At 54.5% G+C, this 17,021-nt stretch overlaps 1 protein-coding gene across 2 annotated transcripts; it reads left to right on the forward strand.

Annotated features, from left to right (window-relative positions):
• Window positions 1–4,813: 4,813 nt before the first annotated feature.
• Window positions 4,814–16,287, forward strand: AOC3 (amine oxidase copper containing 3). Of its 2 annotated transcripts, none has more exons than XM_054088159.1 (4): window positions 4,814–7,453; window positions 14,316–14,601; window positions 14,822–14,951; window positions 15,677–16,287. In XM_054088159.1, exons 1-4 carry the CDS (start codon window positions 5,887–5,889, stop codon window positions 15,959–15,961), a joined length of 2,268 nt encoding a protein of 755 aa, XP_053944134.1. In that variant the 5' UTR covers window positions 4,814–5,886; the 3' UTR covers window positions 15,962–16,287. The 2 variants fall into 2 exon arrangements, with proteins under 2 accessions (XP_053944134.1, XP_009553753.2); XM_009555458.2 differs by lacking the exon at window positions 4,814–7,453 and adding an exon at window positions 9,987–11,892.
• Window positions 16,288–17,021: the final 734 nt, after the last annotated feature.

Raw genomic sequence — 17,021 nt, forward strand, 5'->3', positions numbered from 1 at the left:
CTCCTATAAACCGCCGGAACGTTTCATGGTCCATCACAAACCCCTTTGGAAATGACTGGTTTTGTTGCGTCAGTTTTTGTGTGTGGCAAGCGGGCCCAGAACGCTGCAGGCTCCAAAATTTTCTTATTTATAGATATTTCTACGTAAGTCCCTTATTCAGGGAACTTTAAATCACTTGTTTCAGGAACCTCGCTCTTTCCCAACGGGCTGTTACACCCCTATATTGTGCAGTAGCCTTAATAGTTGTGTTAACATTGTAACAACAGTGGCAAATGGAATGAAATTCTCCCCTTCTCTTTTTTACTTTGTTTTTGTTTCTTCTCCTTCCACATCTAAGAGCCATGTTGTCTCTTGCTGGTTTCCCAGGGATTTGCCCAGAGTGTGTGGGGCCACTGGCCCTGGCTATAGGCTCTTCTGTTGTTGTTTGTAGTAAGTCAACTCTTAGTCTTCCCGCTAATAAATATTCAGTAACAAACCAACTGCGTTCTAGCTGCCGTCTGGGAGCAGCACTTCCCCTTGTGTTCCTTTGTATTGATTCCTTTTAATTTGTTTGGCTCTCTCTGCCAGATGAAAGTATGTAAACTTTTACCATGTCAAGAAATTAAAATAAGGTACATGGAATTCTTTTAAGGTAACCCCTTCTGTGTGATACTGAGCTCTTAGCTGTGCCGTGTTATTGTCTGTTCTCGTCCTGCCGTTCTCATATCCAGTTGTTTCTTCCCTGCCTTCTCCTCGTTCTTCTTTCTGTGTGGTATACTGCTACACTGTGCTTTGGAGGTTGGTTCTGTTCCTGTAACATGCTTTCTGTTAGGCCCACGGGCTTAAATTTAATGGGGTCTGTCCCACTGTAGCTCTGTGTGTGGGACTTGGGCCGTCTTGGTTAAAACAGGCACAAGATTTGTGTGGCGTTAAGGAGTCTGCAGCCTGCTCTGTGGTTGCTCCTGTGCCTCTGCCAGGCAGGAGCCTGCAATGCTGACCAGGGCACACCTGGATGCTACACCTGGTGCCTGTGTTTACGGCATGATCCGTGATTCCCTTGGCTCCTCCGTGCACGTGGTGCCAAAGGAATCACAGGCTGCCTGGCAGTCCCCCAGCCAAAGCATCCTCTGTTCTCCGCAGGGGCTCATCTTTATGCTTTCTCCCATGCGTGCTGCTCCACAGCCCGGGGAGCAGGGACCTCTCCAGTGGCTCCTGTGTTTCCCAGGTGCCCTGTTCCCTGCTCCTGGGACAGGCAGAGCTTGGTGCTTGGCCAGGGCTTGGCCACCCTTCCTGGCCAGGGTTGTTGCAGGTGGGGCTCATTCCCAGCCCCAGCAGCGGCTGCCACATCCCAGAGCTCCTGCCTGGCAAGGACAGCCTCGAAACCTTCATTCAGCTGCTGAGAAGCAGGAGCAGCCGCTTGCGGACAGAGGTTTCCTGCGTCCCGCAGGGCTGCCTGCCCGACAGTGCTTCCTGCTGTGTGGGAAAGTCCTGCTGGTGCCCAAGCTGCTCCAGGAAAGGTGGGAGTTGAGCTGGAAACAAGTCACTGGGGCTGAGACCAGAGCTGAGAGGAAAGAGTGCTGCTGGCAAGACTTGATGTGGTGCAGCACGAGGGGTTCCTCCTCACCACAGCCAGAAGAAACAGAGCTCCTAGGAGGCTGGTGCCAGCAGCCCGGTGGCAGGATGGAACATCCAGGGCAGTTGGCAGGTGTTGGCAGAGAGTGTGGCTCATCCGCAGGAGCAGGGAAGGGTTTGTTGTCCGTGATCTTCACCTCTCAGTCTCAGTGCAGTGGTTTCTGCTCTGTGCTCTGGCAGGAACGGCTCCATTCTGACAGGGCTCTAACTCAAGATATCCCAGCTTATATGCAGTGACCGTTAAAACTCCCAAGAGGAGAATAAAGGCACAGCAGTTGTGTGCAGACGCAAACACTGCCAGAAACACAGCCAGCATGGGTAAGGGTCAAGCAATTTCCACCCTTCTGTTTAACACAAGCTGGCCCTAAAGGGCGAGAGTGGGAGTGGGAGTTTTCTGAAGTCTGAGGTCTGGCTTGACGTATATTTAAGACTTGGACGTGCCAGGAGAGCTGGAGAGAAGTTTTCTGTACTGTACTCTTTACTCAGCTGTCTGGCAGTCACTGACTCCGAGTTTCCATGAGCCAGAAGCTGCCTGCTTCTGGTTTGGGTTTCTATAAATTTCGGAGACTATTTTTTGCCACCTCTACCTTGGTGACTGAAAACCAGCAGACTCCTCTCTTCCTTCCTTGCTTTTGGAGACGTGGGCAATTTAGCAAATATAAGATGGGCAATACCTAAAACCACCCGTGTAGCCAAAATAAACAGTGGAAGGATGTGAATTCCCTATATTAGGTGTGGGACAGAGTGATGGGCTAATCAGGCTGTGGAGCTGAGTTGTGGAAAGAGCTACAAGCACCAAATGGGGCATAAACAACTTGTTGTGCTGCCGTTAGTGAGACGCTTAATTGTTTAAATTCTAGGTTAGCTTTAAGCTGCTTCAGGCTTCTTTTGGAGAAGGCACACAAGAAAGGCAGTGGTGTCTGTGGCACTTAAAGATCCCTGAGTGCTTTTTATCAGTAAGGTATTGACACAGGTTCCTGGCTCTGCGGGCTCAGTTAATTACTCTGCTTCCTGAAAGTTCTTCTGCAAGATGGAGATGGATTTAGGGCTGTTCTGTTTATTCCGAAACAGAGCTCCCAGAGAGTGCAGGCTGGTTCTTGTGTTGCTTGTAACAGGCTTCAAAAATCCTCAGCATGAGAGTAGAGCAGAAACGGGCAGAATTAAATAACGTGGCGTTAGACACGGCATCCAGCGCCACATCCTGTAGAGGCAGCACAGGAAGCTTCGTTTGTGTCATCTGGATCCTGCAGAAGCCGATGTGTGTGCTGTGGGTTGGTTTGTCACAGGGGTGTCATAAGAAGGATATGGAACTGTTGTAGCCCTTCTCTAGACCTCTTATCAAGGTGATCTGAGGGCTGGAGCACCTCTGCTGTGAGGACAGGCTGAGGAAGTTTGGCCTGGAGAAGAGAAGGCTCTGGGGAGACTTTAGAGCAGCTTCTAGGACTCAAAGGGGCTCCAGGAAAGCTGGAGAGGTACTTTTTACAAACGTATGGAGTGATCTGATGAGGGGGAATGGCTTTAAATTGGAAGGGAGAATATTTAGATCAGACTTTAGGCAGAAATGTTTTCCTGTGAGGTTGGGGATGCCCTGGCCCAGGTTGCCCAGCTATGTCGTGGCTGCCCCCTCCCTAGAGGTGTTCAAGGCCAGGTTGGATGGGGCTTGGAGCAACTGAATCCAGTGGGAGATGTCCCTGCCCATGGCAGGACGGGGTGGAAGTGGATGAGCTTTAAGGTCCCTTCCAACTCAAACCATTCCATGATTCTATATCATTACAGATGTGGGGTTTCTCTTTTTTTTTTCCAAACACCCAAGATGCACAGAACCAAGAGTGTGCCCACACTTTATTTTCAGACATCTTCCAGGCTGAGCTATGATTTGTGGGGCAGCGAGGCCTGTGGAGCTGGTCCAGTTCTCTTCAACTACTGCCGTGCTGCTTAGAAAATGATGGGCTGTAATTGCAGCCTGTGCCTTGACTTTTAGGCACTTGGGATGCAAAACCAAGAGGCCAAGTCAAAACTAAAGGACCTACTCTTTCTGTACTGCTTTAAGGAGATGCTGGCGCGGGCATCGTGCAGGCTGAGGAGCTGCTGCAGCAGCCTTGGCTCAGCCGTGGAGGTCCTGGTGCCGCGGAACGCTTGCTGAATTCCTGGGAGGCGAGAGGTATGACCGGGGTCTGCCTAAACCTTCACTGAGACGGCAGCACTTCCTCTCTGCGCTCCAACGGATGCTTACACCAAAAAGGAATTTTTCTTTCAAGCCTAACCCCAAGAAATCCATGAAACCTTGTTGTCTTTATAGATCGAAAAGATTGTCTTGCAAGTCAGCACTTCTTTGCTTAATTTATAGAATCATAGAATCATGGAAGGGTTTGGGTTGGAAGGGACTTCAAAGCAAATCCAGTTCCAACTTCAGGGACACCTTCTACTGGATCCGATTGCTCCAAGTCCCATCCAGCCTGGCCTTGAACCCCTCCAGGGATGGGGCAGCCACCACTGCTCTGGGCAACCTGGGCCAGGGCCTCCCCACCCTCACAGGAAAACATTTCTTCCTAAGATCTCATCTCAATCTCCCATTTTTCAGCTTGAGGCCTCTTAAGGTTGATTCTGGGCTACTCGGGGGCATCTGATTCTGCCTCCAAAGCCGGTTCAGAGTCAATGACAGCAATGTAGCTCTCCCACCTATAGCTGTTGCACCCGGGGTAGCCACGGCTCTCTTTTCCTCTGCCGTGTCTCCCCCCATCGCTGGTGTCTGTGCCACAGAGCGAACTCCTCCTCTGGCACAGTGGCCTCGTGAACTGACTGCTGCGGCTCTGCGGGCCTTCCTGGCACGACAGCCAGCGAGGCAGGGATGACGTGTGCTGGCACAGAGCGGACGTGAGTGTCCATGACCTGCACAGCTGCAGCCTGGGCTGAAGAAGGCTGAGGCTGCAGTGGTGGTGATAATGGAGCGTGTCTTGGGACAACGCCTTTTGCCTCTCAGTGTGGTGTCTGGTCAGCGTGGCCAGAGGACCACAGAGGGGCTGAACCCAGGGCCAAACCTGCTGCAGAGCAACAACTGGAGGCAGAGCTCAGGCTGGAGGGGGCTGTTTCCCACCAGGAAACTCTGATGGGAGGAGGAAGGGAAGGCAAGGGTGAGGTGAGGTGAGGCTGGCAGCAGGAGTGGAAATGTTGGGTTGAATCTCCAGCCTTGGTTGTCTTGGATGCCTTGTGCTTCTCAGCACCAGCTTGGGGACAGGCAGGGTTTGTAGCTAAAGCGGTCAGTCTTGTCTACCCCGGGCACCTGCAACGTGGCAGGATGGAGCGCTGAGTCCTCTTGTCTGGCTGCCTTGTTCTGCCAAGGCTTTTGAACGATGCTGGAGAGCCCCTTGATTGGGGTGGCAGAGGGAAGCGCCCACAGCCTTGGGTAGGAATTCTGGAGGTGGCTGCGGTCGCCTGGCAGCACGGTGATGTCGGGCGCTGCCATCGTCTGTGTGCTTGGGTGCCCCAGGCTGGAAGTGGTTTGGTCCTTGCGGGACCTTCCCAGAAACTGCATCTCAGTTTCTTTGAATCAGAGGCAGAGACAAAAGCTGCGTGATCTCGTTCCAGTGGAATTCTGGTGGGGGTTAATGAGTTCGTAGCTGTTCAGAGGTGCAAACGAAGAGCTGGTTGTTCGCAGCGCATCGGGGCCTGAATCTCCTTCTGGGAAACATCTCTCCGTGCCTACTAAAGTTTTTCTCCTACTAAATAGATGAACGTCTTTCCAGCAAGGGCTTCCATGTGGAAGATTTAAACTAAATAAGAAGCGACTCCAAGCTTGGAATCATGCTGCCAGGGAGAATGTTTACAAGGAAGCAGCCTGATAAACAAGAAAACTCGGTGAGTTGCAAAGAGGTGAAATTCTACAGTGTGGCAACAATTCCTGGCTTGTCAAGAGCCTCTCAGTGGTCCCAGCCCCCTCGGGCTGCCGACAGGATCTTCATTTTTACAAGGAAGGCTCAGGAAGCAAGGTTGGACTGAAAAAGCAACAGAATTACGTGAAACGTGTCTGAGTCACTGACCCTGCATCTCCAGTAGTTCTTTCAGGGCACTGCTGGTGGAAGGAGACGGAGAAGGCTGCAGCTGAGAGAGGAGATCTGCCCTTTCTGGTCACCACGAAGTTCAGATCTCCTCCCCTCGCCTCTCCCAGTCTTTTGTACTTGCCGTGCTAATCCATCGAGTGCAGCACAAACTGAGAGAGAGAGCAGCTAGAAACCCTACTCAGAAAGCTGCTGTGAATGCCTCAGGAGCAGCAGCAGCATGAACGTGAAAACGGTGCTCATCCTCCTCGTTCTGGCTTTAGCCACGATATTCGCTTTAGTCTGTGTGTTGCTGACCAGAGGAAGAGCCCCCAGCACCTGCCAGCACCGGCCCCCGCCGCAGGATGACACCGATGACGACCGGAGCCTGGTCTTTGCCAATCTGACACCGGAGGAGATGGTGCAAGTGGTGCAGTACCTGCAGAGAAACCTTGGGGTGCAACTGGTGGATGCCTCGCGTGCCAAGCCCTCCGACAACTGCATCGCCTCCGTCGACGTGCAGATCCCCGCCAAGGCAGAGGTGCTGCGGTTCCTGGATGGTGGGGGGACTCGCCCGCCCCGGGAGGCGTTGGCTGTGCTGTACTTTGGGAACCAGGCAGACCCCAACATCACCGAGTATGTGGTGGGTCCGCTGCCATCGCCAGTGTACCACCGTGACGTCACGGTGCAGAAGTACAGGGGGAAGGTGCCGTACCACCGCAGACCACCTCTAGCTGTTGAATACAAACAGATTGCAGGGTTCTTAAAAAGCCAAGTGTTCCCCACAGCTCCATCTTTTATGCAGCAAGTGCTGGAGTACGATGGAGCCAGTCTAGCACCCATGACCGCTGCTCCCCGTGGACTCCAGTCTGGAGATCGGATCACCTGGTACGCTCTATTTCAGAATGTGAGTGGGTTCTTTTTGCACCCGGTGGGGCTGGAGGTGCTGGTGGACCATAGCAGCCTGGACATCTCCCGGTGGGCGGTGAGCAGGGTCTTCTACAACGGGCAGTACTACAGGGACATGGTTCAGCTGGAAAGCGCCTACGTAGAGGGACGCGTCAGCGTGGAGAAGGTGAGGAAAACACCGCAGGATGGGGACTTCTCGTCCATGAAGCCCCGGGCGTCTCCGGCTGCGCTGTTCCCTTTGCAATACGAGCCCCACGGTCCCCGCTACAGCATCAGGAATAACCACATTGTCTTCCAGGCTTGGAGCTTTGCCTTTGGGATGAGTGTGAACACGGGCCTGCGCCTGTTTGACATCCGACACAAGGGGGAGAGGGTTGCCTATGAGATCAGCATCCAAGAGGCATTGTCAGTGTATGGCTCCAACAGCCCTGGTGGGATGTCCACGAGGTACATGGATGGGAGCTTTGGCATTGGGCGCTACACCTCCCCCTTGGTGCGAGGGGTCGACTGCCCCTATTTAGCAACCTACCTGGATGTGCATTACCTTGCTCATTCCCAGGTCCCTCGAATTAGTAAAAATGCCCTCTGCATCTTTGAGCAGAACTTGGGCTCCCCTCTGAGGCGCCACTACTCCAACTTGCAGTCGCTCTACTATGGGGGGCTGGTCAACTCTGCTCTGGTCGTTCGGTCCATTGCAACCGTGGGCAACTACGACTATGTGTGGGACTTCATCTTCTACCAGAACGGGGCCATCGAAGGCAAGGTCCAGGCCACGGGGTACGCGAGCTCATCCTTTCTCCACGGGGATGGCCTGAGATACGGCAACAGGGTTTGGGAGCACACGCTGGGTACGATACACACCCATTCTATCAACTATAAAGTGGACTTGGACGTGGGAGGTAGGTTTGGGTCTTCCTTTGTCTCTGTTAATATCCTGGTGAACCCTGGAGCTTAGGGATGGGATTGCCTGCTAGTTTAATAACAACTGATACCAGAACTCTGCTTTTCCCCTCTTCTGACCTCTTCGTTGCGATTTTATTCTCTGTATAAAATAGTCTGTAGTGGTCATTGAGTTGAAGGCAGTGTGAGTTGTCTGGAGCTCTGTGTCCAGCCCAGGGAAAGTATGAAAGGTAGCGGCTGAATAATGTTTGTGTTTCCTTGAGGCCTTCCATCTGGCACGGTCCGTGTTTCCATAGGCATGGGCAGGCAGACAGGGAGACGCAGCCCTGTCTGCAGGGCTGGAGGTGTGAGCCTGCTCTCGCTGCGTCTGACGCTGGCCCCGGCGTTCCTTGTAACGTGGGAAAGTCCTTTTTGTATCTCGACTGCTCAGCATGGAGTGAGGCAGGTGGGCTGGCGCTCTGCAGGGCTCGGCTTATGCAGCTCTGTCCTCACTTCTCTTTTGAGGAAATGCTCCTAAGTTGGATCCTGAGTCCTGGGTTGCAAAAGTGCTGCAGTGAGCCAATGAATTCCTCTATTCCTGCTCAGAGTCACAGTTTTGGCAGTGGATCCCCGCGGAGAGTTATTTAAGTCCAGGAGCAGCTCCTTCTGCACCGTCTGGTGGGCTGAGCCAGGGAAGTGCTGGCATCTGCCCTGGGAGACGCACGGATGCTCAGCCTAGAAGGACAGCTTTGCTTCCCTGCAGCCAGGAGGGTGCAAGGGCAGTGATGGTGCTGGGGTGCAGACTGGTGTAGATGCTGTTATTGAAATCTGCTTCTGTGAAAGAAAGTGGAAAAAGATGTTCTACCTCTAGAGGTAGAACATCTAAAGAGGACTAAAGAACATCTAAAGAGGTAGAACATCTAAAAGGACTAAAGAGATCACTGGTAGGCAATGGGCTCCACTCTTACCAGCCCGAGGAGAAAAGCAGCTCCAGTAGCCTGTGCTGTCTCCTGGATTGTGGGGAGTCGTCGGAGAACTGTGGACATCAAACTGTGGCTGAGTCCAGAGCAAGTCATAGAATGGTTTGGGTTGGAGGGGACCTCACAGCCCATCCAGTTCCACCCCCTGCCATGGGCAGGGACACCTCCCACTGGATCCGGTTGCTCCAAGCCCCATCCAACCTGGCCTTGAACCCCTCCAGGGATGGGGCAGCCACCACTGCTCTGGGCAGCCTGGGTCAGGGGCTCCCCACCCTCACAGCAAAACATTTCTTCCTAATATCGCATCTCAATCTCCCCTCCTTCAGCTGAAAACCGTTCCCCTTTGTCCTATCCCTGCAAGTGTTCGGCCTTGGCGTGTGTGTGCTCATCCCTGCCTGTGCTGCAGTGGTTTGTGTGGCTTTGAAAGGTGCTGATGCCATCATTATGTTCAAAAACAGGGCTGACACCAGTTCTCTTCCTGTACGCGAGGCTCTAAAACACACTAAAATACAGTTCCTGTGTGGTGGCAAAGTCCTTTTCTGTGACTGCCGTGCCCCTCGGTTCCTTGCTCCGTTTGCAGCCCTGAGCCCCGGCTGCTGCAAAATGCTGTTGAGAAGAGTTGTTTAAAATCCCAGACTTGTTCCGCTTCGTGAAGGAGGGAGCTCGGTCCCTCACAGCGGGGCGCGGGTGCTCCAGAGACACCCAGCAGGCTCCCTGCCTTCTGAGCACAGGAAAGGCAAAAGTGCAGCACAGCAAAAATGGGTCATCTCCCACTCAGGTTTCTTGGCTCCTGATCTGAGGCAGCTGTGGGACTTGCAGGGGGGGAAAAAGAGCAATTATTCCCTGGCTGGAAGTGAGAATGAAAACAGAAGTTCCTAAATTAACATGCTTGGAAGCGGTGAATTGATCTAGGGCTGTAGTGGTTTCAGCCCTTCCAGGCATCTCTCTGGAAAGCCGTCCTCGACTGTTGGGGACGCATCGCTGCGGGGCTGGGGGCAGTGGGGCAGCCCTACAGGATCTGGTGGCCATGCAGGAGCAGCCACCTCACACCAGGACGGAGTGGCTCCAGCTCTCTGCTCACTGCTCTCCTCACCAGGGAAGGTCAGGAGTCGTGAACGACTTCCTGACAGTAACTAATCCTCTCCGTAACAGCTCTTGTCCAACGATCATGTTTGCTGGAGTGGGGTTGGGATGGCTGGATGGGGACAGATGTGTCCTGTTGGTCATCCTGCAGCCTCTGCTCTTCTTGGTGCGGCCACTGACGATGCTGCTTGTCGCTCATGGTTGCTGAGGGGTTCAGCGAGTGCTGCCTGTTCTGGCCAGGGAGCTTCCACCCATCTCGGCCAGTCTCCCTGCAGCCGGAGCTGCCGGGTCTTCAGGGTTGGGAGGGACTTGGAGGCGACAGGTAGAACAGGCACATGGAGGTTCAAGGGAGCTGTCAGGTCTGGGGCTCTCCTGCAGCACCAGCCCAGACGGGCCCTTCAGGCGCGCAGGGTGTGGAAGGAGAAGGACCAGCCAAGCCTGTCCCCACGGCATCCCTGTGATCCACACGAGACGGGACAGAGCTTCCTGGGAGACGTGGGAGAAACAAAGGTCCCTTGCGCAGCCCGAGGCAGGGGCTCTTTGTGGTGTCACCCCGCAGCAGGGAAACCCATCAGGAGCTTGGGGAGTGAGTCAGGCGCCGTCTCTCCACCTGGCTCCTCTGTCTGTCTGAGGTGGGGAGGAAACAGGCTGGACTGGCTGGGACCTGTGATCTCCTCTCAGAGTCCCATGCAGGCTCCAGGCTCCCTCCCCTCCTCCCAAACGATGCCTTTACGCCCACGCTTGGTAAATGAATTAAGAACGTGGTCTACAGGTGAGGATCGTATTGTGGATGCTGCAGCCAAACCCTCTGTGCTGTCCCAGAGAGATGCACCCCAAACTCCCCTACGTTCTCCTGGCTGGGGCTGGCGTGATAGTCTTCATTCTCTCCTGCGTTCTGCTGAGCAGGGGGAAGCGATCGCCCAGCTGTGAATCCCAGCCCCACATTGTGGAGCAGACAGGGTCCACGACCCAAAGCCTGGTCTTTGCCGATCTGACGCCCGAGGAGATGGTGCAAGTGGTGCGGTACCTGCAGAGAAACCTTGGGGTGCAACTGGTGGATGCCTCGCGTGCCAAGCCCTCCGACAACTGCATCGCCTCCGTCGACGTGCAGATCCCCGCCAAGGCAGAGGTGCTGCGGTTCCTGGACGGTGGGGGGACTCGCCCGCCCCGGGAGGCGTTGGCTGTGCTGTACTTTGGGAACCAGGCAGACCCCAACATCACCGAATATGTGGTGGGTCCGCTGCCAACGCCGATGTACCACCGGGACGTCACGGTGCAGAAGTACGGGGGGAAACTGCCGTACCACCGCAGACCGATGCTGCACAGTGAGTATGAGCGGGTGGGAGCGTTCTTAAAGATGACAGCTTTTGCTGCAGCCCCGACCTTCCTGAAAGAAGTGTTTGAGTATGACGGCACCAACATTGCATTTCAGACCACAGCCCCTCATGGGTTCCAATCTGGAGACCGTAAGTCGTGGTTCATTGTGTTTCAGAATGTGAGTGGGTTCTTTTTGCACCCGGTGGGGCTGGAGGTGCTGGTGGACCATAGCAGCCTGGACATCTCCCGGTGGGCGGTGAGCAGGGTCTTCTACAACGGGCAGTACTACAGGGACATGGTTCAGCTGGAAAGCACCTACGTACAGGGTCGCATCAGAGTGGAGAAGGTGAGGAAAGCACCACAGGATGGGGACTTCTCGTCCATGAAACCCCGGGCATCTCCGGCTGCGCTGTTCCCTTTGCAATACGAGCCCCACGGTCCCCGCTACAGCATCAGGAATAACCACATCGTCTTCCAGGCTTGGAGCTTTGCCTTTGGGATGAGTGTGAACACGGGCCTGCGCCTGTTTGACATCCGACACAAGGGGGAGAGGGTTGCCTATGAGATCAGCATCCAAGAGGCATTGTCAGTGTATGGCTCCAACAGCCCTGGTGGGATGTCCACGAGGTACATGGATGGGAGCTTTGGCATCGGGCGCTACACCTCCCCCTTGGTGCGAGGGGTCGACTGTCCGTATTCAGCCACGTATGTGGACACATACTCTCTGCCAGAGACTCTGAAGCCCAGCAAGAAGAAGGCTTCTCTCTGCGTCTTTGAGCAGAACTTGGGCTCCCCTCTGAGGCGCCACTACTCCAAGTTGCAGTCACTCTACTATGGGGGGCTGGTCAACTCTGCTCTGGTCGTTCGATCCATTGCAACTGTAGGCAATCATGACTACGTGTGGGACTTCATCTTCTACCAGAACGGGGCCATCGAAGGCAAGGTCCAGGCCACGGGGTACGCGAGCTCATCCTTTCTCCACGGGGATGGCCTGAGATACGGCAACAGGGTTTGGGAGCACACGCTGGGTACGATACGCACTCATTCCATCAACTATAAAGTGGATTTGGACGTGGGAGGTAGGTCTGGGTCTTGTCTCCTTTGTACCCTTCCTGAATTTTTTTAGACTCCCAAAACTTGACGTTTTTTGATCCTTACACAGGTTTTTTTCTTTCCATGCCTGGGGTAGGGTGGTGTATAACACAGAGCTGCCTCCCTTCTATTCTTGGAGCAGTTAAAAGCTGTTGTCACACAGCTGAGAGGTTCCCCTTCTGTTCCGTGCGGTTACCCCTGAGTGCCTCGCAGAGTTGTGCCTTCCAGGGAGGGGATTCTGCCCCTGTACTCGGCACTGGTGAGACCGCACCTCGAGTACTGTGTTCAGTTCTGGGCCCCTCACCACAAGAAGGATGTTGAGGCTCTGGAGTGTGTCCAGAGAAGAGCAACGAAGCTGGTGAGGGGCTGGAGAACAAGGGTTACGAGGAGCGGCTGAGAGAGCTGGGGGTGTTCAGCCTGGAGAAGAGGAGGCTGAGGGGAGACCTTATTGCTCTCTACAACTGCCTGAAAGGAGGTTGTGGAGAGGAGGGAGCTGGGCTCTTCTCCCAGTGACAGAGGACAGGACAAGGGGGAATGGCCTCAAGCTGCACCAGGGGAGGGTCAGACTGGATATCAGGAAAAGATTTTTCACAGTGAGGGTAATGGGGCGCTGGCAGAGGCTGCCCAGGGAGGGGGTGGATTCACCATCCTTGGAGGGATTTAAAAGACGGGCAGACGAGGTGTTCAGGGACACGGTTTAGTGGCAGACAGGAGTGTTTGGACTCGATGATCCAAGAGGTCTTTTCCAACCTGGTGATTCTATGGCTCTATGATTCCTGGGCTGGGTAGCACTGGCACCGCTGTGGCTCAGCCCCTGCCCCTAATGGGAAGGGCTCCTTCCCCTCCTGCCTGGGCAGACAGCCCCGAGGCTGCCCCTTTGGCCTCAACACCTCCAGGGTTCTTCAGAATTTGGGATTCTTCCCTCTTCGCCCCACCCTGAGCCCCAAACGACAGAGTTGATCAAGCTGGTTTGTTGGGATGTGGTTTTCAGCTCACTTTCCTGCTTCCTACAGCTTTGTTGAGCTGCTCCTGCTGCTGGTGTGCGAGTAGAACCGGCAACTGCCCTCTCGGAAGGGCACAGCAGACGAATGCTGGGCTGGTGGCCAGCTCTGAGCTTAGGGCTGTGCTGCATTTTGCCAGGGACATCAGGGATCCTTTGCTCACAGGAGCCTTGGCTGCCGTTTCCTAAGTCTTTCCCTACCATCTATATCACAAACCTGTCCTCACGCTCCTGCTGAAATTCCATGTTCTGTGTGCTCCTGCCATCTATTAAACATTTCCCAATTTCTTTGCAATTGAGAAATACAAGTTTAGCGTTCCATGTGGGTTTCAGATGAGTTTCTTACTTGGGTAAGGATGGGGGATTGCAAAACTGCAAGAACAGGGAAAGAGGGAGATGAAATCAAGAGTGTCACTGGAAGGAAGGAGTGGGGTTAGAGGTTTTATTCACATCAGAAAAGGGAAGAGAATGAGCACGGTGGTGGTTGCCACGTGTGGATCTTCTTCCGTGGGGCTCCAGCTCTGGTGCTGAGCTGGATGAGAGCCCTGGGAGCTCACAGCCAAAGTTCTGCTCAAACCTTCCAGCATGGCCAGATGTGCATCGAATTCTGGAATGGTTTGTGTTGGAAGGGATGCCAAAGCCCATCCAGTTCCAACCCCCTGCCATGGGCAGGGACACCTCCCACTGGATCCGGGTGCTCAAAGCCATTTCGGCTCTGAAATGGCCTTGGCACAAGCTGGGAGCTCGTGTGGGGCAGCGGAGCATCTCCGTCTGGGATGGGCAGTGGGTGCTGAGCACTGGCTTCTCTGCCTCAAGCGCACTCAGCCAGCTCGTTTCTGTATTGTCCCTCGATTTATTTGCTCTTGTGCCCAGATTTGTTTGTTCTTGTGCCCCTCCTGTTGCTCTGAGCCTCTGCCTCGTGACTCATTGGTAGAAAGACCTGAACTGCGCAGCGCTGCTCCAGTTCTGTGATGTGCAAATGTTCTCAGAGCCCTGCGCCCTTCCCAGTGCTTCCCAGCACCCAGGATCCATCCTTTTGGGTGCACGTGCAGTGCCTGGACCATCAAACACTTGGGTTAATTTAGATGTGTTTGCATTGGGGAGCAAACCCGTTCCTCTGCACTGGGATGGGGCTCCCCTGGTCTCTCACAGAGGGTGAGTCCCTATGGATGATGGTGTCTACCACAGGGTGGTGTTGCCCGGGTCAGACAAATTTAGAGCTTAGATAAATACACACAACGTGTGGTCACACTGCTGTTGAGCAGCAACTGCTCACATGAACGAGAGTTGGTACTCAGACCACAAATGTGGGATGTGAGGATGGGGAGAGCAAACTCTGACTGCACTGGTGTTGGTGGGGAATGGGGCACTGCAAGGATGCTTCTCAGTGACTTTGCTTTTGCTCCACAGGGTTGAAAAACTCCTTGGTGGCCCATGACATGGCATTTGAGATGACGCGGGCTCCCTGGAGCCCAGAGCAGCAGATAGAGCGGCCACGACTCACCAAGAAAGTCCTGGACACAGAGGACCAGGCAGCCTTCCGACTCCAATCGAAGATGCCCAGATACATCTACTTCGCGGCCAACAGTAAAAACAAGTGGGGCCACCAGCGTGGTTACAGGATCCAGATCACCAGTTTTGCCGGGGACCACATTCCCGAAGCCAGCTCCATGGAGAGGGCCATCAGCTGGGCAAGGTCAGGCTGCTCTGACTGGGATGGCAGGTTCTGAGACACCTCCAGCCTTGCTGGCTGGGGAGACATCACATAGATGTTCCTCGATGGGGAGGCCCGGGGCAGACGCTCCCTTGGGCTGGGGTTACTTGGAGTAGGTTTGTGCTCTGCAGGCTCTCTGGGGAGCTGGCTCTTGTTTCTGCCCTGCCTCAACGGGCTGCTCCCATCTCTTCTTCGTCCTCAGGTACCAACTGGCTGTCACCCGGCGCAAGGAAGAGGAGCCCACCAGCACCAGCATCTACAACCAGAACGACCCCTGGACACCCACTGTTGCCTTCGCTGACTTCATCAACAATGAGACCATCGCCAACGAGGTGAGCTGGGGTCCTCTGGGCTGTAGCTGTCATACCCAGCCCTGGGCTGAGTGGGAGCCCCAGAGCTGCTCCAGGAGCTGAGTGAGTCTATGGAAAATGCTGGCAAAACATCAGGATAACATCTGCGAGGCCAGAGCTTGTCTGCAGGGGTCAGGGCCAGGGCCCTCTGCTGGGTCGATGGCTGTGGCTGCGAGCAGGTCTGTGGGGAAGGAAAGGGATCTTTACTAGGATGGGAGAGCTTTGCGTGTGGGAACATGGCCAGGCTGGTGCCTGTGGAGATCATAGAATCCCAGAATGGTTTGGTTGGAAGGGACCTCAAAGCCCATCCAGTTCCACCCCCTGCCATGGGCAGGGACACCTCCCACTGGATCCGGTTGCTCCAAGCCCCATCCAACCTGGCCTGGAACCCCTCCAGGGATGGGGCAGTCACTACTGCTCTGGGCAACCTGGGCCAGGGCCTCCCCACCCTCACAGGGAGAGGGGTCTTCTTCCTAAGATCTCATCTCAATCTCCCCTCTTTCAGCTGAAAACCATTCCCCCTCATCCTATCCCTGCACTCCCTGATCCAGAACCCCTCCCCAGCTTTCCTGGAGCCTCTTTCACTCCTGGAAGTTGCTTTAAGATCTCCCCTCCTGCTCTCTTCTATCTTCCCATGGCCCCTGAGCAGTTTTCAGTCCCAGCAGGCTTCCAAAATAACCACTGTCTTGTGGCTCCTCCCTTCCTAGGACCTGGTGGCCTGGATAACTACGGGTTTCCTTCACATCCCACACTCTGAGGATATTCCCAACACTGTGACGGTGGGAAACTCGGTGGGCTTTCTCCTGAGACCCTACAACTTCTATGACCTGGACCCTTCCATATACTCACACGACGGCGTGTTTTTCACCAGTGAGCAGGACTTCACGAGGTGTGACATCAACCCCATCGCGTGCCTGCCCCAAACCGCCTCGTGTTTACCGAACTTTCCCCCTTTCACCTATGATGGTTTCCAAAATATGAGCAGGCTTTAACCTCCAGGACAGTTCTAAGAGACGCAGTCAGAGGTCCTGACTTGACTCTTGTGTCTCAGGTTTTCAGCGTTTTAGTGAAATTGTCTCCATTTCCAGTTGTGCAATGACTTAATTTTTAATTGTTGCTTTTAAAATAGTGCTCTTTAAAAGGGAGGCATAGCCTTCCTGGCATGATGCCGGATGGAAGCCGATGTTATCTCTGTTAATTGCTGGATTTGAGTCTGTTGCAGGAGGAAAGCGAGAAGAAACTCCTGTTCCTCCTCTGTAGAAACAAGTGCTGTGTAGTGCCTATCTCAGGTTAAAATGAGGTTAAAATGAAAATGATACCCGACCCAGTGCTCTCTTGAGTGTCTCATTCTTATCTGCTGGGGGGGATGATCCTGGGTGTTTGCTGTGTTTCCTACATCCACAAACCAGCCCAGCAGGGAGGCTCTTGGAGCCCGTGTGGGCACAGGGATGGTCCAGCTGGAGGGCAGGAGGGACGGGATGGAGATTCTCGGAGCTCTGGAGGGGGATCGAGGAGAATGCTGGCATCAAGTTGTGTGGGTGAGGCTGGGAATGGAGCCAGAACCCTCTTGAACTGCAGCTCTCAGTCCCTCACTCTGGGTGCAGGTGAGGGGAATGAAGGGAACCGTTACAGGGAGGGATCTCGCCGTCCCTATGCCAGAACTGGCCCCACAAGTGCCTCTGCGTGAACCCACCAAACCTCAACCTCGTGGGCCAACTCAACCCAACGTTGGCCAACTCAACCCAACGTTGGCCAAGTTCCCACGGGAGACCCCTTCCAGGCTGAAGCCAGGGGGGCGCAGGAGCCGCGTGGCTGCTGTGGGGGCGGCGCTGCTCAGCCGCTGCCTGTTTGCCAGGATGCTTGGTGGGCTCTGGAGCCCTCATTCCCCTTCTCACAGCCAGCACGTAGCCCAGGATCTTAGAATCATAGAATAGTTCGGGTTGGAAAGGACCTTAAAGCCCATCCAGTTCCAATCCCCTGCCATGGGCAGGGACACCTCCCACTGGATCAGGGGCTCCAAACCTCATCCAACCTGGCCTGGAACCCCTCCAG

This window comes from Cuculus canorus, chromosome 25 (genome assembly GCF_017976375.1).
Source record: "Cuculus canorus isolate bCucCan1 chromosome 25, bCucCan1.pri, whole genome shotgun sequence".
NCBI lineage: Eukaryota > Metazoa > Chordata > Aves > Cuculiformes > Cuculidae > Cuculus > Cuculus canorus.

What these genes read in the sequence shown, in the direction of transcription:
- AOC3 (XM_009555458.2), top strand. Translation starts at nt 10,287, where the DNA reads ATGCTGCAGCCAAACCCTCTGTGCTGTCCCAGAGAGATGCACCCCAAA. An exon ending in AGGGCCATCAGCTGGGCAAG is followed by an intron (nt 14,602 to 14,821) that starts GTCAGGCTGCTC and finishes CTTCGTCCTCAG; the next exon opens with GTACCAACTGGCTGTCACCC. An exon ending in ATGAGACCATCGCCAACGAG is followed by an intron (nt 14,952 to 15,676) that starts GTGAGCTGGGGT and finishes CTCCCTTCCTAG; the next exon opens with GACCTGGTGGCCTGGATAAC.